This window comes from Sylvia atricapilla, chromosome 1 (genome assembly GCF_009819655.1).
Source record: "Sylvia atricapilla isolate bSylAtr1 chromosome 1, bSylAtr1.pri, whole genome shotgun sequence".
Classification (NCBI taxonomy): domain Eukaryota; kingdom Metazoa; phylum Chordata; class Aves; order Passeriformes; family Sylviidae; genus Sylvia; species Sylvia atricapilla.
The window spans coordinates 58,044,011-58,070,009 of NC_089140.1; the positions used below are offsets into that span (position 1 = coordinate 58,044,011).

Here is a 25,999-nt window from a genome sequence, read left to right on the forward strand (position 1 = left end):
TTCATGCTTGGTTTTACAGTTGTCCCACATGGTCTATTGAATAATTTCAATTGCTTGTATGGTTTCTAAACACTGACTTAGTGTCTCATGCCAATACCATAAACTTCACCAGAAACAATTCCGCCATTTCTGGAAAGGATAGTTTTTGTGAGTCTGTCAAATAATTGGTTAATAGTTTCAATTTTTTTATTTTAGGACACAAACTCAGAAATTGATAGGGGCATACTGACATTTGCAAGAGCCACCAGAAGTACTGAAATATCCTTTTTCATGGCATAAACTGCTTAGAGTGTTGAACAAGTCATACTTTGCCTGTAGGTTTCATGGATGCTTGCTTTAACAGAGATATCACAGAGTTTTCTCTCTTCTTGTCATGCTGCCTGGCAAAAAAACTGAGTCAGAGTTTATAGAGGAGAAATATACATGCCTAAACATTTATTATTAATGTATTTGCTACCTAGTGTCAGGTAACATACCAACACATCCCTTTCCTTCTGCTCCCTTACTGGCTTCCAGTCTTGTTAGCTTTGTCCTCACCTCTTCATAACTTGTTATCCCAGGCTTTTCACTCAGTATTACTTTCCTTTATTTCCCTGTATTATTTATCCACTTTCTTACCCACCTGTGTGCCCAACAGGCCTTGTCTCTTCCCTTTCAAAAATGATGTCCCAATGTAAGTATTGATGGGAGATTCCTTCCTTTCTAGGATTTCCACTGCAAGCTTCAGGTCCCTGATTCTTCTTTGCCTCCTTTGCTAATAAGCCTCAGGTATGTGAAAGATTTTAAATTTTTTTTCCAGTGCTTTTTATAATACTATGAGGGAGGGATAGAGTAGGCAGAAAATCAAATTAATTGAAATTGAGTACTAAAAAGCCAGAAAATGACAGAATTCTTTTGCTGTGTGACCTTTATTTGTACTCCTCTGTAGGGTTTACTACAGCCCTGTCTCCAGGTACATAAGTGCACCCTGTTATTCCTTTGTAAGTATATTTTAAAATACACATTTATAGATTTGTTTTCCTAAGGTGTTCTGTTTAAAGGAGAAAATGCAGAAAAACAGATACTGAATCTGTTGTGCTTCTGAAAGTGTATTACCAAACCACTGTGAAATTAGCTGTTTAGCAGCAATCATATTCAAAGCCAAAATGTAATTTAGAGTTTTCTGGATAAATTGATACACCCTGAAGTAATCCATCACCTAAATGAGTACTCAGAATGTTTTGCTTTTCACGAAGCCAAGACACAAGAAATGAGTCTGTGAGTGAACAACTGGTTAAAAGAGAAGCAAAATGTCAGGAATGTACATGCAGCCGTTGTAGTAGAGATTTGTCACCACTAAAATTCTACAGATGATGTACTGCTGCCATATCATAGAACCAGAGAGTGGTTTGGGCTGGAAGAGGCCCTAAAGACCATCTCGTTCCACCCCCCTGCCATGTGCAGGGACAACTCTCAGACCTTCATCCAACCTGGCCTTGAACACTTCCAGGGATGGGGCATCCACAGCTTCTCTGAACAACCTGTTCTCACTATTCTCACTATTCTCAATGTAGCCTCACTACCCTCACCTTTTTTACAGAAAGAAAAGACTTTCTTTCTAATATCTAAAGGTACTCTCTGTCAGTGTGAAACCATTCCTCCCCGTTCTGTCACTAAATGCAATTGTAGTGCCTCTCCATTTTTCTTATGGGATTAAGTGAGGGCAGGCAGTTATGTGAGTGCTGTGCAGTGAACTTTGCTGATGAGGGTTTTTTTAATAAGGATGGGACAGATTGTAAAGAATTCCAAATGGATCTTCTAAGAGGGAATAACTGGAGAATTAAATGGTAGACTACATTAATTTCTACCATTTGTTATAAATTTATTCAGATGGAGGAGAAATCCTAATTACACATAAAAATAGCCCTTAGGCATGAATTATTGAGCTTACAAGAGTTCTATGAAGACGTCATCTTGGCTGCAGTCAAGAAAGCACATCAATTGTCTTCCTCGCCAGGGAAAGGACAGAGTACATTACTATGTCACTCAAGAAATCTTGAGATTACCTGCATCATGCGCAGTTACGATTCTCCTGAATCCACCAGAGATCCAAAATTATGTTCTAGAACACAGAAACTTTGATAAAGACTCAAAAGATAACTAGAGGTGTGGGATGGCTGCAGTACAAGACACAACCAAGTAAGTTCACTTAGTACAGAAAGAAAAGTGGAAAGGATATAAAAAAGATGCTTCTTAAGTCATGAAGGGCACGGAGAAAAAAGAGTAGGCACTGATTTAGTGAACCCTATTCAGTACAAGAACTCAGCAACATCAAAGAACATCAGCAGGATCTAAGCTAAAAGCAAAGAAGCAGAGAATTCTTTTTGAAATGCATAACTAAATCACGGACCTCCTTGTCAGAGGATATGGTAAATGCCAGATATTTTTACATGCTCAGGAGAGGTATAGGCAAAAGATAAATTTATTCTTTTCTAGTGTGATTCTTAACTCACTCACTCAGGCCACTTGTCCAGACTGCTTCTCTAACACTAACTTTGCACAAGAATATTTCTATGAGCTTTATACCCTACAATTATAGAGGATAGAAATGTGCAGCTAATAAATTTGTGTTGCAGTCAGCAGGAAAGAAAAAAACCTGCTTGTGATGAGAAATATAACGACAGCCAGCCAGACCAACTGAGTCAATGGATAAAAGTCAACAGCAGGATTGTGGCCTGCCATTTGGAGTCTCAAGGAGTGTGATCAGTTGACAGAGCCAGAGGAAGTAAACAAAACTTCTGCCTGGAAAATGCAGATTTTTAACAAAAAGAAAAACTCCAGTTTAGTTGAAGGCAGCTGGACACAGTACTGAGGGAAAGCACATATGTCCTAATTCAAAGGAATCCTGCTGTGTTTGAAGACGAGACAAACATCAAGGTTAAAGCTCCGTGGATGTGTAGGAATGTCACTGCCCTTGTGGGGAGTAAGAGATTCACAGATAGATGGATACAGCAGACATAAAGAGCCTGTACTTCAGTAATTCTTGGGTCTACAAATGATCACTAGAAACTCAAGAAATCCCAACGACCTACAGGAGGGGGGGTAATAAACTGTGTTTAAGGATTCATCCACAGCCATCCATTCAAAACTAATGAACTGCAGAGGTCAAGGACATGCTCTGTCTTGTTTTCCTTCATCCAGTATTGGATAAAAAATGTTGAGCATTGGCCAGATATCCATGTTAAAACACCCAGCAGAAACAAAAGGCACTGTCAGCAACATTTCATGTAGATCATCTGCATTACTTCCTTCATTTCCATGGGTTTTCTAAAATTGGAGGAAAAATCCATCCAATAATTCAGTCTTTGCTCTGTATACTGTAAAAAATTCATTACAAGTTTTATAAATCTGGAGGCTGCTTCTACATTTGTCTCTTAAATATGTTTATCCACTATAAGATACCAAAGCAGACATATGTTTTGATCATATATACTCAATAAAAACTTCATTGCAACAATAAGGATATGCAGGTATCCACTGATATTTTGTACATAAAGAGACAGAAAGTTTCTTCTTTCCTAGCAAAGGAAGGAGCTGAGTTTAAAAATAGTTCAACAGGACTAATAGTGCCTCTTGGTAGCTATTGCTAAATATTTAACCTGAAAAAATATTTGAAAAGTGAGCCAGGCTGTATATAAATACATTTTCTATGAATGCTTGAAAACTCAGTATTTTCTCTTAGGGTAGCATATATATAATGTGCAAGACAAAGTCATAAAGTGTGATTTATGTAACAAACACTGTTCCTGTAAGCAGTGCGGCTGGTAGTGACAATGGAGAAATTTCAGGGAGAGAGAAAGCAAATAGTTTACGGCCTCAGGTAGAAAACGTGAATGATGAAACCTTTTTTCAGCCATGATATAGTACTATGGGATTGAAAAAGGGAAGTTCTTGATCCTCTGAAGAAGATAAAACTGTGAGTGTTTATAATAAGATAATTTGATCTCTTTGTTCCTTGTCATTATGGAGAAGGTAGATAGCAAATAATACTGGTCTGGGGCTTAGTTAAACATTTACCTGGAGAGACCTGACCTGTTATGGTTTCTAACCAAAAAGGGGAGTCTGGGGTAGAATCAAGATTCTAGATTTTAAAACTCTTAACCTCTGTATTTCCTAATTTAATAAAATGTAAATAAATAAACTAGCAATCAAAAAACCCCAAAAACAGCAACAACAAAAAGCAACTAAAATAACCTAGTAGCAAACCTCCCCCCAAAATAGCCAACTAAACATCATCACCACCAGCCCCAAACCCAAGCATTTTATTCAGAGTAAAATGAATTTTTCCCTAATTTTGTTTATTGATTGGGATTGTTCTTTCATTACTGTAAAAAACTTTACTCCTGTCTGTCTTCCACTTCCCATCCTAGCTAAATCCGTTTTTAGTTTTGACTCTTCTAAGGTGATCTTCAGGACTTTTCAGCCTAGATCTACCAAAAGCCCGCTAGTCTCTTTCCATATGCAGTGGTTTCCAAGCTCTCTCCTGCCCCAGTCAAAAAGTGACAATTGAGCCCTTTGTTAAACATCTCATGACTTAAAAATTGTCTGATTAATTTCAAGCATATGCTTGCAGAATTCTTTCCTTGGGCAAGTACTAGCTTTGAAGACCTACCGGTGGAAAAAAGTGCTTTTCACTGAGTTAGGAGGGAGGGGTGAAATAACACTTTTAATGGAAACTATTAGAAATGCTCAGCTACAGGATCTCCATAGCAGACACGTATGTACAGCTGCTGAGGTAGAGACACATTCTCAAACTACGTGCAGGGTGTAAATCTCTGTAAATATGAGTATTAAACTTAGAGAGCTTGTCAGAGAAAAAGGCGTACCTCAAAATGTCTCTATAGATGACAGAGAAACTGTAAGACAGTGCAGGTGTGGATCTCAGGCATTTGTTGCCATTTGACTGCTGTTCTGTCCTGTTCATATCTTCAAACTTGTTTCTGATAAAGTTTGGTTAAAATGGCAGGAGGAATGTCCATTCCGTATAAAAATTTGTACCACTGCCTGTGTAAGGCTGGATGGAAGAATTCTGGAGATCATGTTTTATTGGAGGTTGTGGGCAGTGGGAGCGGCGGGAGAGGCGGGAGAGGAAGCTGGAGGAGCTGTGCTGCTGCCTGTCAGGGTACACAGCAGTTAAAGACAGGGCTGGATAACGACAGTGCTGGGATGGTGTGCAGCAGTAACGGTTTCCATCCATAAATACAGTAGGAAGTTTTCTGCAGTCGTCTGACAAGAAAGTCTACACGGAGTCAGATTTCAGAGCTGGAGCAGTGAATTGCAGTGAGTCACACAGAGAGCCTGAGTGCTGCCTTTGTTCCACTTGTGTATGAACGTTGGAGGAGAAACAGCAGGCTCCAGTTTTTATTAACTTCTTATTTTCATGAGCATAAAACTCATATGCACTGCACTTTTTCCTCACTTAAGTTCTTTCAACTGACTTTCAGAAAATGCTCTCATGGTAAGAATTCCTGCTTCTAAATTTTGCTTTTTTTCCCCCCATGTGTTTCTGTGTTACACTCTTTGGTCTGATTCTTTCCCCATTCTTTATTTTGGCAACCTCCTCCAGGCACACCTGGTGGACCTGGGAATTGTCGCTACTGCTCTTTGGCTTGTCAATCCATGCTGGTGCAGCAGCTCAGATCATAGAAGGTAAGGCTTCTCCAAATCAAGTTTATAAATTGAGAGTAAGTGAGAATTTTAAGATTTTCTTCCCTAATATGGAAAGAGAATCTACAATTTCAGATCTTCATTTTCTCTTCTTTTTATTGTTCATCATTTCATATAGGAAAGCTGCTGTGAGTTAGGAGCTTAAATTCCCATTCATTCTGAATGAGGGTAAATAAATGCATTGGTTCTCCAGCTCTAAGGCAGCCCATCATGACTGCTTTCTCAATATATCTTCAGAGTGCAATAATTAACAGAAAGTACTTTAAAGAAATTCAGAATACTGAATGTTTTTACATTTACAACAGATATATGTGTCACTGTGGGCATTTTAGGAATGTGCCAGGCATTGTGTGAGTGCAAAGACAGAGATGTAATCCTTGTTCCAGTGCATAAAGATTTCTCCTGGTAGGAGTCTGAACAAATTGAGATTTTCTAATCTCTTGAATGAAATGTTTAGTTTTACCAGTCCAGTCTTCATGGACTTTCCGTGAAAAGTCTTTTTGTAATTTCAGATCATACGTTCTTGTAGCAGAGCCAAATTCCTCAGCATGTCTGGAAGGCGGAGCCTTACATTTAACTAGTGAGAGAGAACACTGATTTAAAAGTTTGCATGTAATTTTGAGAACAGTGAAAAAGCTTCACATATTATTTTGCCATTAGGAATGACGATATCTACACCAAAAAGCTTTTGTAACTTTCTTGCAAAAATAGTTGGATTTTGGTATGTAAACAACCTCTAGATAAATGTGTGATATGAGCAGTAGAAAATATTGATGGGAAGTAGATACCACACATGAAGACTTTAATGTTACTCAGATTGGTTTTTGCCTTTTTAATTGGCACTGTCATAGATCACTGACACTTTGGCATCTAAAAGCCCCAGGTAGTTATTTCAGCAGGAGAAAAAGCCACAGGTTAGTTATCACCAAAAAAATGCTATAGGTACAGGTGAGAAATATGTAATGCTGTATATTAGATGTAATCAATTAAGGAAACAAGATTAAAACAGCTTTTAGAATTAAGAAATACATGTCTGAATGGTGACTGGTATATAATACGTTGTCTATCCACTGGAGGCAGATCTGCATCAGGTGAAAATGTTTTTCTTGAGGTGATGAATGAGAGCACATGAGAGAGATCTGAACAGGAGAGCACCAAATTTTGGCTCACATGAGTTTATAAACAGAAGATTATTAGAACTGCAAGTAAAGTGACAAAAACTTCAAATACTTATTTGACACACAACTTCTTTTTTGGTGGATCTATGCTTGCTTCTATTACCTGGAGATCTAGGGTTTTTTTAATATCCTACCTGTGAAAGTCAGATCATCTGTCAGAAATAGGTAAAATAGTCCCTATTGTTTCTGGACAGTTTCTTCCAGTGCAGAATTTTACTGCTGCTGGAAAGACTCCTAACCTTACCATGAATGAAGATCAAATGAAATTATGGAAGTGTCCTAAGATCACTGGAGATTGCCCTGGGAATATGTTCTTTCCTTCATGATCGTCTTGGCCAAATATTCCCTACTAATTTGTCTGTTAATACACAAGTTCCTGTTCCCAAATATTTACTAAATTTTTTCACATCTGATTTTAAAGTGTTTGACATTGGGGATAGTGAACATTGGGTCTCATGCTTTCCATTACACCACGTATTTTCCTGATGCTTGGTTTAAATTATTTCATCTTCTGAAATCAGGTGTTGAACACCAGAGACAAGAATAATATTCTTTTCCTTCTGGTGCTGCAAATACATGACTAATAAAAATTCTACTTGCAACTGAAGAGAAGAGTTCCATACTTGAAATCTTTCAATAGTCTAACTATTAATGAAATAACCTCATTTTCTTTTCTCACAGTTTCTTTTAGCAGCAGAGTGCACAGTAATAAACTGTGTATTTAAGATGAAAATGTTTGGAGACAGAGTGATGAATTTGCCCTCTGGTATTCAGGGCTTTTGCTGCTAAACATATGCTTTATCCAGTGTCCTTTTTGTCACTGTCTCCTTCTAGGTTACTGCTTTCCAGGATTCTCCAGCCCCTTGAATAATAATGAACTGCTTTTCTGAGCCTAGCTCTACTCTGTCTACCCATAGCACAGATTCGTAGCTCTAAATTCTTTTGAATGAAAGAGAAACTGTGAATGAGTAAATGTGGTTTTAGAGGAACAGTGCAGGTGCATTCTGCTGTACCATTTTGCTGGCTACATGCAAAAGGGAAAAATACCTTGAGATGTTCTTGAGTTGATTAAATAATCGCAAGAAAATTGTTCAGGGATTGGACTACTCACTGAGGGATGGGGAAGGGCTGGCTTATTTTTTACAAATCTGAAAACAAAGCAGTGACCCTCAGAGTTTGCCATCTTTGCCTTTACCATCTTTGTCTTTTGTTTTCCCCAAAGGAGCACTGTACTGTGTGGCAGGGTTGAGAGTGCTGAATGAAACAAAAATGTCAGCAGACCTCTAGCAGAGGGCTTGAGCTCTTTCATGACTTTGTAAGAGATACTAGAAAAACTAGTCAGAAAATATAAATTGGTTTCCTATCAGGAAACATGTTTTGACCAAGTCTTGTTTTTCTTGAGGAAATTGTCCAGTTATGATTATTTCCTACACAGAAAAAGGGGATATAAAAAAGATTGATGGGAAGTTGTAGGGGAAAAATTCAGATTACAGTCTTTGAAATTGTTTGAGAATTTCTGGGCTCTGCTTTAACATTTTAGCAGACTTGTGAAATATTGGGTCTTTTCTTTTGGTAGAAGAGTTGCTTTCATCTCCAAGTCCTAGAATGTCTGGCTACTGCTTTCATGGTAGAGTAAAACAGAAAATAAAAACAATGAAAGTATATAAAAATATATTTAAAGTAATGAACTAGTTGTAAAACAAACAGGAATTCTGAAATCTCGGCAGTTTCTGTGAGTTAGAGTGATGCATTTTACTATCTCTGTTGAAAGGTTTTAGTCCATTTAACTGCAGCTAGCATTGCACATGTACAAATAGGCAAGGACTGAAATGTTTTCTTTCTCTTCACCCAAATGTAGTGTCACTTGAACCATGGAGAGCTTTTGCAGTTTTTCTCCTGTGTTCACAAAAATTATGCAAATGCAATACCCTATTCTTCTTGGTTTTGTGCGGGAGGACTGAATATATGTTGGTGTCTTAATGAATTACTTCACCACTTCTCTCTTGTTCTATTGACAATTAAGCATGTATCTATCTGCTCATAAAAGCGTGGTCTGCCTTATCTTATCTGGCACTGCCTTGCAGTGCATGTACTTGGCCCTTAATTATAATTGGCCTGATAATGTATCTTGGCTTACACTGATTACCCTGGCTGCTTTTAACATGTTTTGCTTCTTCAACAACAAATTAAGTTAGTGAACAGAAGGCACTCAGAGCACAGCCCTGAACAGGCTGGCACCCAAACTTTAGACAGAACTAAAGTTAGAAAATCTCAGTGCTAACCCCACTGAAGTTTGAATCCTCTGTATGACTTGCTCTAGCTTCTTGCAGAAGTGACATTTATTCTTTTAGGCTGTCTAGGTAGTTATCAGTGTTCCTCAGTTCTTTACAGTCAAATCAGTGGCTGCATTAAAAAAAATATAGGAAAAAGATGTTTAAATGTGTGTGGTTCTGCAGTTTATGTTACGTTTATGAGCTCTAAAAGAAGCTTCACAAATTTTTCATTGGCATCTGGGTTTTATTATTAGCCAAGCTGAACAGCTCTTTCTTGGCCTAAGTAACATGCTTAGCAATAGTTTACATAAAGTAAATATTTGTCTCTTTCATTGGCCCTCTGTACACAGAAAGGCTGTCATTAGGCTGTTGACATAAACTTTGCACTCCTGACCTGCTGAGTTTAATGGAGGAATCCTGAATTATTGACTTTCATTGGCTGATGATCAACTGGTGTGATTCTTACAAGCAGCAAACCAGAACTTCTTTTCACAGTGAGCTGACATAACGAGTGTAAACAAGCCTGTCTGTACATCTCAGATCTTGCTTCTACCAAGTTATTGCTGTATGTGCTCTGAGTGTCAAACATGCGATCACGCACGTGTGGTAGGGATGGCTCAGGCCATTCTTTCCAAAGACAGGATACAATTACTGCAATAATAAAGCACAGTCCTCCTTAAAGAGAACTCAGATGGCATTGCAATCCTCTTGTACCAGACTGAGCATTTGGACATCATCAAACTGCAATTGAGTTTAAACTGAATTAGCCACTGTTATCCTTCAAGCACGTCTTCAAGCTGTTTCCAGCTGTTGTGCATATTTTTTATGTGGAGCCAAGCCTGATTTCATAGTTGATAAAAGGCTTTTCCATGCAAAACATAGTAATTAACATTAGAAAATCAGTTGGTTTCAGTTTGGGTCATCTCTTTCAGTAGCTGAAAAGATTGATAATACCAGTAGAACAAACCTGACTTAGAAAATTTGTTCCATTCTGTTACTTTCCTCAATGGATTGTTTTTCTGTGTAACACTCTCTACATCTTAATCCTGTTGGACAATAAACTACATGCTTCCTGAGTGACTCTACCAGACAACAGAAGATGGTTTTTAGGTTGTTTTGTTGTTGTTGTTTTTAGGGGGTTTTGTTTTGTTTTGTTTTTTTTAAGGCCTCAGAAGAGGAAACCAACTAGAGTGGATATGGTGTTATAATAACTGTCTTCATTTCCTCATTGGAGGCGTCCTTGGCCTCATTGGAAGTCTGGAGTAAGCAGTTGTTTCCATGATCTTGAATAGAACTCAAAATCACATTTGTGCTTGCATTTGCCACTTGCATTTGGATTTGAAGGATCATTTCAATAAATGAGCCTCAGGAGGAAAGATTTGACTGCATTGCTTATGTTTGGTATATTCAAAGGACACATTTCTTATTCTAACATGTCCCAAAGAACATATTTCTTTATTCTAACATGTTAATTATGAGATCAAATGCTTGGTTTAGGGTCTGCCTGTCCCTTTGCCTGTGACTTCTTCTCTTTTCCTTTGCTGTGTTAGCCATGGATCAGTTTGGTTTTTCTTGTAGTCGTATCTCACATTTGACCAAACTCATGTAGTAGCTTTGCCAATTTATGCAAGTGTGCCTTGGCTAGACAGTAAATTTTACAGTTTAGTAAAATCTGATTGTTTTATTTAGACTGTCATTAATGGTAACTATTTAAGAGAGTATGCTTCTTTGTCATCATTAAGTCTTCAAACAATCTTTTCCCATTTGGCCAACCCACATGATTACTGCAGGTTCATAAAACAACAAAATCAACCAGCAATTTAGACTGTGGTAAATTCTCATCATGAAACCTTCCCAACTCTAGTAGCTCCTACTCCCAAACCTAAAATCTCACAGATGTTGCAGAGAGTCAGATGCAGATAGAATTCTCCCTAAGAATGAGTAAAATGAGCAAACCTCTGTTTTAATGTATTTGCATATGAGCAGCATGAAATGACAGATGTATTATTCATTATACTTTCTGGTCAGAAAGCCTTGGGAAAATTTTTCCCAAGGCTTGGGAAAGCTTGGGCAGAGTTGAATGTGTCCTGAAAAAGAATTGCAGTATTTAAAATAATTTCTGGATGTCTTACAGCCCAGTCTGAGAAGAACTGGGATCTGGATCAAGTTTTCCTGAAGGGTTCTGAGAAGAACCAGGATTTTCTGGAGGCACTCAAATGTGTTTTATTCCAAACATTCAATCGCCGGAAGCCTAAATCTGGTAATAGTGATTCAGCAATGAGATTTGAATATCAGCTGCCCCATCACTCCTGGTCTCTTGCTTCATCTTTAGTACAGAAGAGAAAATATTGACACGTAATGGCTTCAGCCAGTTCATTTTATATTTGGGAACCTCTTGTGTCATGACTCTGGGTCTACCTCCTCTGCTGCCACTGGATCCACTTCTTGCTGTGAAGAGTTACTGCAGTAACTTGTAACTGCTCAGGTAGGATTAAACTTCCAGTCCTATTTGTGACTATCTTCCTCTGTACTGTTAAATCAGAGTTCCATACAGAGTCATGATGTCTGTCTCTGTTTCTTTGGAAAGCTGAATATAACCTTTGATTTTCTCTGTACTTTTTCAATGGTTGGTGACTAAGACAGCGTTATAGCATCTGTCATTACTCATTGCATTTTATAATCACTGCCCTTCTTACAAGTGATAACTCAAAGAGGACAGAACCCATCTAGAAATAATTTAAATTTTTTGCTGCCTGCTAAAGAGTAAGTTGATGACTCTTGAGAGAAAAGAATAGTACTCCAAGACATGCCTCAAAATTTCCAATAAGCTGAGGATATTTTGAATAGCCTGTAATTGGGGTTTGCTGAAGAACAGTTTCAGAACTTAAACCTGTGTGACATCAAAGCGTGGATTCATCTCTGGTGATGTTTCATATAAGCGAACTCAAATTTGAAAAAATGAAACATATGAGAGTTGGAAAAATTCTCATGGCAAAAGTATAGAGACACTGTCTGAGAGTATGGGTAGGAGCTCAGAAAAGTCAAAACCTATTTGGAATTACATTTAGCAAGGGAAGAGAAGAGCAACAAGAAAGGCATTTACAGGTATACCAGCAGCAAAAAGATTATTAGAGGAAATGTCGATGGGTGGCAAAATGAAATGGGGAAAATCTGATGACAGGGCATGGAAAGAGCCCAGGTACTCAATGCCTTCTTTGCCTCACTTTTTACTGGTAAGATTTTCCTCTAGGAAACTGAGCCCCTGAACCCACTGGAAAAGTGTGAAGGCATGAACAGTTGTCAATTGAGACAAACTGAGAGAAGGGACATTGAAATCAGATGAATATCTGCAAGTTCACAAGACCTCCATGAGACACATCCATGAGGGCTCATCAAACTGGCTGATATCATTGAGACAGAATTTTGGAAAACAATCTTTGAAAGATTGTGGTGATCAGAAGATCCTATGGATGGAAAAAAATCCAATGTCACTCCTATATTCAAGAAGAGCAAGGAGCAGGACCTGGAGGTCCGCAGGCTGAGCAGCTGACCTCAGTTCCTGGGAAAGTGTGGGAGCACATAATTGTGGAAGTGATTCTAGTAAGAAAGAGGTGATTAGGAGTAGTCAGCACATAAGTGAGAAAGAGAAAATCTTCCTGGGAGTCATGTAGCCTTCAGCAATGAAATACCCAGCTCAGTGTGTGAGGAAAATACAGCTGATATTTGTGGTCTGTTTTTGGCACTGTCTCCTGTAATATCCATATAGATAAACTTTGGAAGTAAGGACAAGATGAGTGGACAGTGATGTGTGTTGACAACACTCTGACCTACATGTGCTTGAAGGGATGTGACCAGTGGTACTGAATGCCGTTACTGGGTGCCAGCTATCGCTCCATTAGTGTACTACCCTGTGGTGCACACTGAGACCAACACTCAACATCTTCATGCACAACATGGATGATATAGTAGACTGAACCCTGAACATCTCAGGTAGAATCTAGTCCCATGACTAAGAGCAAACTCTCCAAAAATTTTACAACTTGAGCTGTGAGCCATGCTCATGGGAAAAACAGGCAACTAGAATGAGCAGATCTGTTTGAGGTTGGAGAAGAATTGTGTTGCTTTTCTAAATTTATCATTTTCTCTTCTTTGATGGTACCAAGGAAACTGAACTGGGTGACAGTATGCATCAAGCCCTTTTTTCCCCACCATTATGCATATACACTCTATCATAGTATGTTTGATGTCTTAATTTGATAACTAACAGCTGTCAAGAATACACTGCAGGTGCAACATTTCTTGAAATAAATTAATTTAGAGTTGTTGCTGCTTGTCCCTGTGTTTCTTTCTTTCCCACAGAAAACTTCTGGCTCAGCACTGTCATGTTGCATGAGAAGGTAAATCTTCAGCTGTAAAAGAGTTGTGGATAATTGAAACAAATGTGCTGGTAGCTTGAGTAATCAGTAGGCATTCATGTGTACATTGTGGTCTACAAAGCAAACTGAGGGGAAAATTATGCAAGACCTAAGGCTTTTCTAGGAATCTTCTCATATTTGGAATTCCTAACACCAAAATATCCATTGATCAGGAGTCCTTCTTGCCAGTGCATTGGCTGCCTCATGGCAGGAGGTGTGAGGGAGCATTGTCTCCACCATCTCCCTTTGGTTAGCTACAGACTTACTTAATACACTGCATCACTTCTGTGAATGTGACGGTTTATTTACTCTCAGAGGGCCAAAGTCTTAGCTTTTCTTAGTCTTCAACTTTCCAAAGGCTGTTCCAGTTCCCTCTGTTTCAACACTCTGCCAAACCAGCACAGCTCTTGACTTGGTAAGGGGGAACCACTCATCTGTAATGAATGCTCTACAGTAGTGCTGCCACTTTGTGGTGCTTGTGGGTGTGGGTATACGTGACTCGAACCCTTTCATGCTTTTCACAGTAAAAAACAAGCAAACATTTCATCCTGTTCAGGCTGGCCATGAATGTGGCTTAGCACACATGGCTTGAATTTTTTTAGCTTCTGTCTTTAGTTTCTTTCACATGCAATTACAAGAAAGGTATAAAACATGTTAAAGTTCTGAAAGTTTTCTCAGCTGAAAAAATCCTGCTCTTTATCAAAATAAGCTTTTAGTTGTAGTGAAATGGTATTAATGTAAAAACACATATCTGAAAGAGTTTTAGTTTTTAGTGTTCTATAAAGTATGCCATCTTAGTGCATAGCTCCATTTGTTTTTACCAAACAATACTTGTCTGAACTCAGAGTACTGCGTAAGGTGGCCTTATATCATAATCTAAGCTTTGACTCTACATGTGTATACTTTGTGGGGTTTTTTGCAGGTTTTCACAGGAGAATGTTGGGAGTGTAAGGGTTTTTTCTGATGCTCTTATAGTGAAACTTATATTTATCATGAGATGCGAATCTGACAAATGAGTACCACATGGCAACTTCCTGGTGCTGAGATATGATGAGTTGGGGAATGGGGGTGGTGTTCAAATATTCATAAAATTTCAAGGATGCTTTCTCAGTGGAAAAATAAACAAACCACTGGTGCCTTGAAGTATTGTAGCTCCTTTTTTACACTTCTCTTACAGAATTTCAAAGGACAGAATGTACTGTGGCATTTGCGAAATGCTTTGCTCACATGAGCTTTGACTTGTTCAACAAAGAAGTTTTCATTCAGAAAAGAAGTGGAGATAAAACTGCTGCTCCAACTGGGAGTATATGCAGACAGCCCCGAGTATTTACAGCATGTGTGTCAAATGAATAATTGTTTACAAGCCCTCTGATATACTGAAGCTACTTATATTTTAAGTGTCCTATTCCAAGACATTGTTTCCAGACACACTGTAGAATTTCCATAAAGAGCATTCAAAAGAAGCTACAGTCTCATTTAGCCCCTAATCAGTCAGCAGAACAAAACTTCAGAGTAAATACATTATATGGTAAATATGCCTAGAACAACTATGGGGAAAGCAAGACTATCTACATGAATACCTTGTCTTGTCCTGTGTTTTGTGTGTAATTACAATACCATGGCCATACATTGAAGTATTTTGGAAATATTAACTATACCAGTGTGATATATTTCTCTGATATGAACAAAAGGTTTTCTTGTGTCTGAATACTTAGCTCTGTTGTGCTTTCTTCATGAATTGCACTAAATCAGTGCAACACAAACAATGAAGACTGAAATCATGAAGGAAAATTCATGTGGAACTGTCTGTTAGAATGACACCATCATCAAACTTGTTGACAAGTAGTGTTTATTTCCTTACTGAGGAAGCTGTGACAACTGTGTGCCTCCACCTTCTTTTGGCCTTTCCATTTTTGATTCACAGTATGTAGAAGGAGCAAACTTTGTATTGTGAAACCAGAAGAGGCAGGGAGACAGCACTTGTCTCCACATCCTGTTGCAATCTGCACAAGGATTGGAGAGGAACTTGGTCATAATGCCTGTATTTGTCCTGAAATGCAAGTGGAACAGTTTGACAGGCTATAGATGGTTCTCTACCTCTGTAATGGTCATGAAACAAAGGGCTCTCAACCACCAGTTTACCTAAAATACTTCTCATAAGTTGTAGAGAAAGCCTTAAGATTGATGGTCACATTCCAATTACCTCGATTTTCCAAACTGAACTTGTCTTGCTGCAGTTTAGAAACTTAAAGGCATTCTTCACCTGAAGCTGAAACTTTTGTTAAGCAGCTAGAATAGCCTGCAGTGTACAGCATTTATTTTTGACATCCTTTCTCTCTCTCTCTGTCTTTACTGGTATGTCACCATTTTATCAGCAATTCCTGTTCAATATTCTATTATTGTTGACTTGTAGATCCTAGGTATCTCTCTTAACAACTTCAGCCACCTTGTACCTCAGAAAGTTTCCACTCCTGGGTAAGGTGATGACATGGTCCTCATCATTGCTATTTGAATGGTGGTAGAGACAATAGAGACAGACTATTTTTATAGAATGCAACAGAGGAAAACGATAAGAAGCAGTCAAAAGATGCAACAAAGGAAATTTTGATTGAGCAAGTGAGGGAAAAAATCTTCACCATGACAGCAGTTAAGCTCTGGAAGAAGTTGGTGAGAGGGTTTGTGGAATCTCCATTCTAACAAGTATTCTCAACTTGAATAGATAGAGCTCTTGGCAGCCTTATTCCTCAGGATAGCCCTGTACTGAGCAGCAGATTGGATTAGATGGCTTTTGCAGAACTCTTGTAAAAGATTTTTTTTTGGTGATTTTCAAAAAAGAATCTTAAAATTGGGCATTGTGTAATTATTTTGTTTCTGAGCCTCATTCTCAGTGATGTGATCACATAAAACTGGTGTGATCAAAGACAAGGAAAGTGAATACAGTTAATACTAACTATTTAGTAGGATTGTGCTTGGCTGTCTTAATCCCTTACTGCTTGTGAGACCTTAGAATAATCAGGGAGCCAATAGGCTGTTAATTTTAACACCCGCTATCCATATCCACTTTATGTGCTTGTCCAAAATTAGGTCCAAGCATATTCCCTTTTCATTTTCTATTTTTCGCTTTTTCCCTTTTTTCTCTTTTTTCCTCTTTTCTTATTTTCCCTCTTCTCTTTTCCCTTTCACCTTTCTCCATTTTTGTTTCTCCATTTCCCCCTTTCTCCTCCCTTTCAATTTCCACTTCTGTTTCTCATTTTGTTTTGTTTTGAAGTTCTGTTTTGGGAAAATAATCTTGGAGGAGAATACAGGAATATGTTACTGTGACCTATGATGTCTCATCTTTCCTCATGGTCTTGCTGATCAGAAGGCTCTTTAAGAAATGCTCTTGTCCTCCCTTTCCAAGAGAGTGGAGATGAAAGGTTTTTAAAATTTAAGTGCCTTCTTGCTCTCTGACCTTTCAGGGCCTCATGACCAGGCAGGCTACACTGACCACAAACCCTGTGGTCCTTCCCTTTCTGCAGCTGTTTGTTCCAGTCTCAGGAGGACACTGTGACTATAGTCACAAACTTCTGCTGTTTGGGACAGAGGCAGACTGTACCTCTGCATTAATAAAACAAACCTGTTACTGTTGTGAGTGTGATGGCATTTGCTTCTGAATTATTGTCCTCCTGCTAATGAACAAGATAAACTCTCAGTAAAAAAAGGGGGAAGTCTCTGATTTCAAGAAGTACTTCTCAAATCAAAAAAGACCTGAGCATGGACACATGTCTAAAGACAGAAAATGAAAAGCTGTCATATTAACGATATGACTAGCAAGATCATTATAGTACATAGGACCAATTGCATTTTTTTATGTTCTGTTTATGTACATTTTCATTTTTGCAATACAGAAGAGTATGGAGGAGAATTTCCCCTCTGTCTAACTCCAAGACATAATTTGTTACTTGGAGTTAGCTATTTTAAACAACTATCCTATTCTATCTGATAGGCTTGCCTCAAATAAAAAATAAAAATTAAAAAAAGAAAATTAGGCCCAGAAGACTGTCCTAAATGGGCCAGAGTCCTAAAATATCAGTGAGTCTGTGAGCTGTGATTTACTGTTCTGATTCTCTTATTCCTGCTGTATGCATGTCTCACATATTAATTTAGTGTAATCACTGTACATTATGAAAAGTGTCCACCTGCAATATTAATGTCTATTTTAAACTTAAAACCAATGAGTCCTTGCTAAAACTGGGGCTTTATTCAGCTCCTAAAAGCTAATCTCAGCCCTCTAGGATCAAGGCTTGAATAAAAAAAAGACAGTATGCTGCAAGATCAAGAAAACAAACATGTTACTTCCCTTAGAGGCCAAAAATTCATGAAACACAATAAAACCTAGCACAATTGTATAATCCTTATCCATACTGCTTTCTCCTAATTTTAACTCAGGAACAAATACATATATTCTTCCCTAACTGGAAATAATTCTGCTGGAAGACTTGGGCCTGGATTAGTTGTGATATATATCACTATTAAAGTCTTATGTGTATTTCTCATTATATAAAGTTTTACAGACATGTGACCTTACAAAGAACTAGTTGACAGAATTCTGTCTTTGAAGACTACAAATTACTACACTCAAAAAGTTCTTTGTTTCTTATTAATCCAATTACACATTGCATGCTTCTCTAGATACAAGAAAGTTTTGACACTCTATTACATGAATATTTTTTTTTCATTCATAGTTTTTCTTCATTTTGAAGCCATATCATGAATATATATGCTCTAAATATATTCATTGGGAAGATGTTACTGTAGTTTTCATTTTCTCAATAGCAGCTGTAGACTATCAGGGAGCACCAAAGGCAGGCTGCTCTGCAATGGTCAGGGAGCAAGAAGCCAAACATCTGAGCAAGTGACCTCACCAGCAAGGATGCAGTTCCACAGAAAGAAGGCAAAATGATCTGAGTATGTTTGTTGATGGCAGCCATGTTCAGCCAAGTGTCTGTATCATTGCGCAAGTCCACAGAGATGAGGAAGCCAGAAAGCCAAGCCAGGAATACAAGTTTTTTGGGTAAGGGTCTGGGTCTGAGCCAGCAGGACCATTGCAGAGAAGCAATGGTGCCAGCAGCAATTCTTGTCAGATAAAAATGCCAGAATGGTCAAATCAAAGCCGTAACAGGTCGTCCTATGAGATATCCCTGAAACATTTTGAACTTTGTACTTCGTAAACTTTGTATCAGCTGGGGTATGGAGGAAGGTTTGAGAGGGTCTGTGGTGCAGGGCAGAGCCCCAAGTATAACACAGGCATAGTATGTTTTGGAGATTGAAAAGCTTAGAGGTTCCTCTATGCAAAATACCCTCTTTTTCACAGCTGGAAGATACTCTGTCACTGGTGATGATGATGATACGAAATCTTTCTGGGCACTGGGATTCCCTGCTCCATCATACTTTTACAGGTCTATTTTTTCTGTAAATAGAAAAATATGCTTGCACACTGAGAAAAAATATGCCTATTGGCCAAAGCAGAGAACCAGATATTTTCTGAATTTGCAATGCCATTTTAAGTATTAAAATTAATTATGAATGTGTAATTAATATAATAACTTCCAACAAGAAAACCTAGAGAGACCTATCTTCAGCTCATAATGATTTTCGTGTACCATAGCTTACCCTTAGATGTGTGATATTTTGTCCAGAGAAAACCATGTTTCCCTCTTATTAACAATAATTTGGTTTTAGTTTTGCTGGCTCATGTCTGTTATTTTAATATGGCAAAAAATAGGAATGTAAGAGATGCAATGGCATGTGCTCCTTGAGAACCTCCTTTCTTGGCAGACAAGAAAAGAAAAGATGGTTTGAAGTTTTCTTTACTCTGTCTGACAAAATTCAGTGGCCTTGTAACTGCAAAACCTGATGTATTTCAGAGATCAGTTTTGTCTGTGTTCATGGTGTCTTTTTTTCGTGCCAAGGGTGCTGACCAAATCTGTTGTAACTGCCATTTATTAAACTGTACATTCGGAATAGCATATTCCTCTCACTGTTCAGAGAGGAATTGCTATTTATAACTCTTCCAGCCTGCTCTTTCTCTGCATTAAAGCATTTTATGCTACAGCCAACTATTCAAACATATAGTTCCGTGTATGTAGAACATGAACACTTTGAAGTCTGGATCATTTCAGAAGAAATTGTCCTTTGATTTCTGAATTCAGTATTGTTACTGGCTTCTTTTTCCCCTGATTATTTTGAATTTCAGCCAAGTGAAGGCAGTTTTACAGTAGTTGAATGTGGCTCTTCTCCAGAAAAGTTGATTTCAATGTATTGTGTAGAGAAAGTAATTTTATTTTCTTAACCATTTCTGTAATGCCTCTGACCCCTGGCCATAAACCAGCACATTTGTGTGGGGAGGTGCTCCATGTACCCAGAGTAAAGATACACAAGTCTGACACAGAGGGCAGCCATTCATCTACAGAGATTAATGAGGGAACAGTGCCTTTGGATGTCTGTCAACTTCTAATAATTTTTGGTTGCAGCAGATGGTCTCCTGTTAGCACTAAAGAAAATGAACATTAAGTTGAATTAACTAGATGCTAAAATTCATGCAAGAGTATGACTGTTTTTAAAGGGATTTTTTTTAAAAACAAGGACTTTCTTTAAAAAACGTGGAAGGAGTACAGCTCTTGTTCCTCCAGGAACGAGCTGACCAGTAAAAAGATGCAAGGATTTTGCAAGATTTGAAGGAATAATTTTCCCAGTGGGCAGTCTATTCCATAATTACTCATTCTCTTTCGGACACTGATTTGGGCACCAACCACCACTGAAGACTGAAGCAAACAGATGTCTTGTGAGGTAGTAAGAGGGTGCCCTCTTTTTTGCTGACAGAGTATGGCTCACAGTGTGCAGAAAAACCTCTGGCACCTGCTAAGGCTGTGGTAGGGATTTTATTTACCTCTTTTACTCCCACTGTAGACCAAATTTGGTCCTCCTGGATATATTCTTGCATGTGAAACTATGCCAAGGCCAAAGGAAATGTGCTGTGATTAAACATAATAAGATATTTTAGCATGTACCTTTGCCTTCCTTAAAAAGGTTTATGCTTTCCCCACTTGAAAGTTTCACTACAGAAAAACTGCAGAAATGAGCCTGAGCTGCAGAATCTGCTTTTTATAGATTTAGCTCTAGATAAAGTCAAGATTTGCTTTTCTTAGGAATTTCTGACACTCTTGAAATGACAATAGCAATAATAATTAGTGTTTCTTTTTAATGTAAAGTGAAGCTTTGACATTTTCTCAACAATTTTCCCCCACCTACTCTGTAAGATATGAAATATTACTAACCCTTGGAAACGTGTTCTAGCATCTTCCAGTTAATTTGTGGTTCCAGAGAGTCCAGGTCCTAACACTCTCAGTCACAAAATGGGGATTTCTGTATTATGGAACTGTTCTAATGCCTTGAACTATAGATATCCATGTGAATTGAAAAAATCAGTTACAATTTTAAATTTGGTATCTGATTTTACATAGTATGCCAGACTCGTCAAAAGCAGCATGATTGTATTTTGGCAGAAGTTCATTGGCACTAACATATTTTCTAAGAATGTTTAATCAGTAGGCTTTTTAAAAAACTCACTTAATTATGAAAATCCTCCTCAGATCAATTAGGAAAAAGAAATCAGAGCTATGGACCTGAATAACAGGAGTAATCTATGTGGTATTTACTGTTGGAGATGAAAATTCAGGCAAGCTAGATGATTAAATGAATACAAAAACAATAGGAAACGGGAGCCAGAAGAATTGAAATCTTTCCTGTTCTCTCCAAGCTTGGATCCTAAACCAGCACATGGTGTGATAAAGCCAAAGCAGCATCATGAAGACCCAGCACTGCCTTGAAAACAGAAACTGCACAAAGAAAAGAGTAAGGGCAGATGGGATTTACTGAATGCTGCCATTTTTATTCCAACTTTGTCAATTAGTACCTGGAATATAACCAAACTGTTTCAATATATGACTAATGAGTGGTTCAGTCATTCTGTGTTTGAGCCAGCAATGCTCAGTAGACACTGGAATGGTGTCAACAAAATTTGTGTCAAGACTTTTTGGAAGATGGCTTCATTGCACAGAAATTAGTGATTTTCTAGCACAGTTCTGAGTGTTTTATAAAAAATGTTATTAATTCCATAGATGATTCTGGATTTCCTGCTGTATCAAACACATGCTAATTTTTGAGCACAGACAACACTTTTTTAAATGACTGGGAACCTTATGAAAACTGTTAGGATCAGAATGACTTTCATAAATGATCTAAATCAGAGAAAGCATTTTTAACCATCTAAATGGAGAGACTGTGAATTTGTTGCAAAATTTTTTTTGCAGAAGTTCTGATAAAAGTTTGAGCCTTGAGGAAGAAAGGATAAAAAATTGTCTTAAATGAAAATTTTATAAATATCCGAGAGGAGTTTTATTTGACTGGTCTTGAATTTTCCTATCTCTACAATCTACAATGAAAAACTTTGTGTTTTTTTACTAATAAGCATAAAGATAACCAAAAGTCTGTAAGATGTCATTATCTTTCTCCCTTAGCTGACTTATATGGGAAATGTGAAATAACTGGAAGAAATAATAGTTGATTTGGCTTTCTACATTATGTAAGAAATTGTACAATTTTAATTGTGTTCAAATTAGATAAATGTGCCATGTACTGCAAATTACAAATCTTTTTTTCTTTAGCACTATAATGGCCATAGGGCTTGATTCAGAAAGCCTGAATATTGTTACTGCTGTCTTTGTTAAAAGCAGGTAATCAAAGGGAAAACATTCCTACGATGACTAAAAAGTAGACAAAAAATACACAGACCAAAAGCGTGCCACCGTCAGTGTCCCAGTTATTTCATCAAGTCTACAGTCAACCAGAATAAAAAAATAGAAAACTGAGCATGACAAAGACATAGACCTTCTTGAGTGTGTCCTGGAGAGGGCGATGAAGGTGATCAGAGGGATGGAGGACTTCTGTGAGGACTGACTCAGAGAACTGAGGCTGTTCAGCCTGGAAAAGAGAGAAGCTTTTATGGTACCTTCCAGTACCTTAAGGGGGCTTATAAGAGACTTTGAGAGTGTTTTTTTACAAATGAACTTTGTTTAAGGACATGAGGGAATGGCTTTAAGCTACAAGAGGATAGGTTTAGATTACATATCAGGAAGAAACTCTTCTCTGTGGGGGTGGTGAGGCCCTGGCATAGGTTGCCCATAGATGCTGTGGATGCCCCATCCGTGGCAGTGTTCAAGGCCAGGTTGGATAGAGCTTTGAGCAGCCTGGTCTAGTGGAAGGAGTACCTGTCCATGGCAGGAAGTTTGGAACTAGATGATCTTTAAGGTTCCCTCCAGACCAAATCATTCTATGGCTTTATTATTGTATTATGATATTCCGCCTCTGAGCTCTATAAAATTAAATTTTTAAGAAATCATACCATAATCAGACATTGAGACATCTCACAGAGCCCCAGTCTCTCCCTTGCAATATGTCAAGCTTCACAGTAAATCCTAGTAGCTCAGGGGTGGGTGCTGACATGCAGTCTGGTTTACCTCAAGAAGGTAAATTCTTGCCAAGTAGTCTTGCTAGACTCACTGCTGGCTTTTAAAAATGACAATATATGCTTAAAATGCAAAAGTAGTCAGAGTATTGTAATGTCAAGACTTGCTTGGAAAAATACTTTGCAATATTTTCAGTAAGATTCTGCAGGACTTCTGGGAGTTGCTAGTATAAGGACTTGTATTTATTTCTGTTAACTTTGCCTCATTTGTATAATTTTCTTCATCCACATTCTCCATGTGCTTTCTTTAATCCTGTTTCAAGGATTCAGACATTTATAGTTCTTTTAAAAAGTATTTACTTGGTCATCTGCTCATTTTTATTTTACTTGTTACAGGTGATAGATGGGTATCTATGTCAAGGATTTTGAGATCATATTTTTCGCAGATTATTTCTTGTATACCAGCAAAAATGCCATATCACTTAATAAATCTAACATTGACAAGTTGCTTGATAGACATGTTCCTCTTAACAAGATAACAGAAAAATTTTACTCCACAGTCCTTCTAAAATAATAATATTTGTGAAAGGAAAGCTAACATAAATGCTATTAAAGTCTGTCATGATGTGCTTCTGCAGAATGTTCTGGACTATATCACTTAGAGTGCTGTTAGTATATACAGCCATATCAAGCATGTTAATTATAAAAAGCCCTCCCTCTTTTAAAAAGCTTCATGGAAAATATTTTCCATTATATGATCCATTCCACAGTGTGATGAATAATGAAGTGGAAGCCTGATTTCCTACTGGTTGCAGTCAGATTAAAGAATTACACAACGATAAATCAGTTCTGCAAGAAGCACAGTACCAACTAGATCCTCTATTGCCCAGTATCACGGAGCTGGACAACCTGTCTAAGAAACAGCTGTTTTAATAATTCTTCACACTAAAGTACTTTTGTTATCCATTTTAAGCAAAAAAATCCTTTTGTCATTAGTTTTACTTTTGAAGGAGTTACTACTGCCTATCAGCAGGATGTCTGTTAACTTTTCATAGTAATGATATTGAATAGAATTCTTTTGCTGTAGCTATGAGAAGCTTCAGTGAGATGTGAATTTAGCATAAATTTAGCCAGAAAATACAAAACTGTGTTTTCAGGAACAGTGAGGATATCACCAGATAACAGAGGAAAACCTTATCTTTTTAAGAGCACCAAGATGCTCAGTCTTTTAAATACAACATTAGTTTTGATTGTCAGAGATTTGTTTTGGAAATTTCACATTACTTTTCTAGTAATGAGATGATCATGAATAAGAAGACAGCGCAGCCACAGCTAAGGAGAGTATTTGAGTATGTCCCTGCTTTTAGAAACATCAGTACTCACATCTGTGGGGTGATGTCCCAAAAGGCACATCCCTAAGTGCCATTCTGAACCAGCCCTCCTGCAGCCTACTGATACCTTGAGCAGAGGCTTGAAAATGTCCAGTATCTTCTGAAACTGATAGAAGCAGATCTTGGGAAGCTACTCTTCTACACTTTCCAGGATTGTGTTCATATAAAGTATTAGGAGGGAAAATACCTAGCAAGCAGAGCCATACGAATGTCTAGCTGTTCGCAGCCTTGGCATTTGCTATGCATGGGTTTTCACAGCACTCCAGGAGATTGGGACATCTTCCAAGTTTCCTTTTTACTGCAATCCCTATTCACCTGATTTCCTAGCATTTGCTGCTTATAGCTCCCTCTCACCACCACGTGCTTCTCTATAAACCTTTTTGCAAGGTTTCTTCAAAAAACCTTTTTGCAAAGGTTCCTTCAAAAGAAATGTGTCTACCACTCTTCTGCTCCACCAAGATTTTCTAAAGTCTTGGTACTTCCTTAGCAAATCAGTAGAGCAGGTTCAAGTGCATGCATGAAAGTTTGTGCAATATGGTCTCAGCACTCTCATAGTGGAATTGTTGCCTCCAAGTCTTCTTTAAAATCCCAGTAATATTCACAGTGACTTATCAGTGAGTAATGACAGCTACAAAAGATTATTTTCTACCTGTAAAACAAAATAATGGAAATAGAGGTTGGAAGGAAAGAAACTCTGAAGATCATTGATTCCAACTTTCCATTCAAATTATGATCAAACCAATGGATGAGGGTAGCACTTTCTCCAAAAGCGTTTATGAAGACAAGGAAAAGTCATAACAGGAAGGACAATGGTGAAAATATCTATACTTTTATAGCTATATATATTATGTTGCCATTCAAATATAGCACTACTTCCTAAGTAGATTGTTACTAGCAGATCTGCCATTAACTGTGTTTCTAAGTAGATATTACTTCTTGTAATTAATAGCAGTTACTATTAATCACCGAAAATTGCCAAGTAAGATGGATATAATACTTGGCAGTATTGCTGGTTCTTCTTTTGAGCATTGTTTCTCCTGCTAATCAGAATGTGTGTCTTTCTGTTTGTTCCCTTCATTTTGGCACAAAACCTCTAGTGGGACACAATTCTAGATATCTACTAAGTGGTTTTCAAAACCTGTCTTTATTTTCTGGCCTACCAGAGTTCACTAGGTTACTTCAGGTCACTGCAAATGTTCAGATTCCAAATATGAGAGTGTAGCCAAATACATTAATATCTGTGTGACTTTGGCAATGTGGTCATGTAACAGAATCCCAAAATTTCAGCTGTAGAAAGAGACATCCTGTCAGATCCGAGATAAACCTCTTGCCCTGTTGAGTCTGAAGTGCTGTAGTTACATTCTGTAAGCCAAAATAATTTTGTGATTAAGCCAAAATAATTTTGTGATTCTTTCCCTTACTTTAAAATAACAGAAAAGCCCCTACATATGACCTCACAGGCTATATCAGCTAGTTCCTTTGTGTTACTCCAAAACAATCAATGCAGCTGCCAGACAGACCACTGGGAACA

General features: G+C 37.9%; 1 protein-coding gene across 1 annotated transcript in view; it reads left to right on the forward strand.

Moving 5' to 3' along the window:
- Positions 1 to 5,354: 5,354 nt before the first annotated feature.
- The window catches only part of COL15A1 (collagen type XV alpha 1 chain), a 112,590-nt gene continuing 91,945 nt past the window's right edge, over positions 5,355 to 25,999 (forward strand). Inside the window, exons 1-2 of the mRNA XM_066323519.1 lie at positions 5,355 to 5,497; positions 5,606 to 5,688. Coding sequence (XP_066179616.1) covers positions 5,487 to 5,497; positions 5,606 to 5,688 — 94 coding nt within the window. The 5' untranslated portion in view covers positions 5,355 to 5,486. The remainder of the gene's footprint in view (positions 5,498 to 5,605; positions 5,689 to 25,999) is intronic.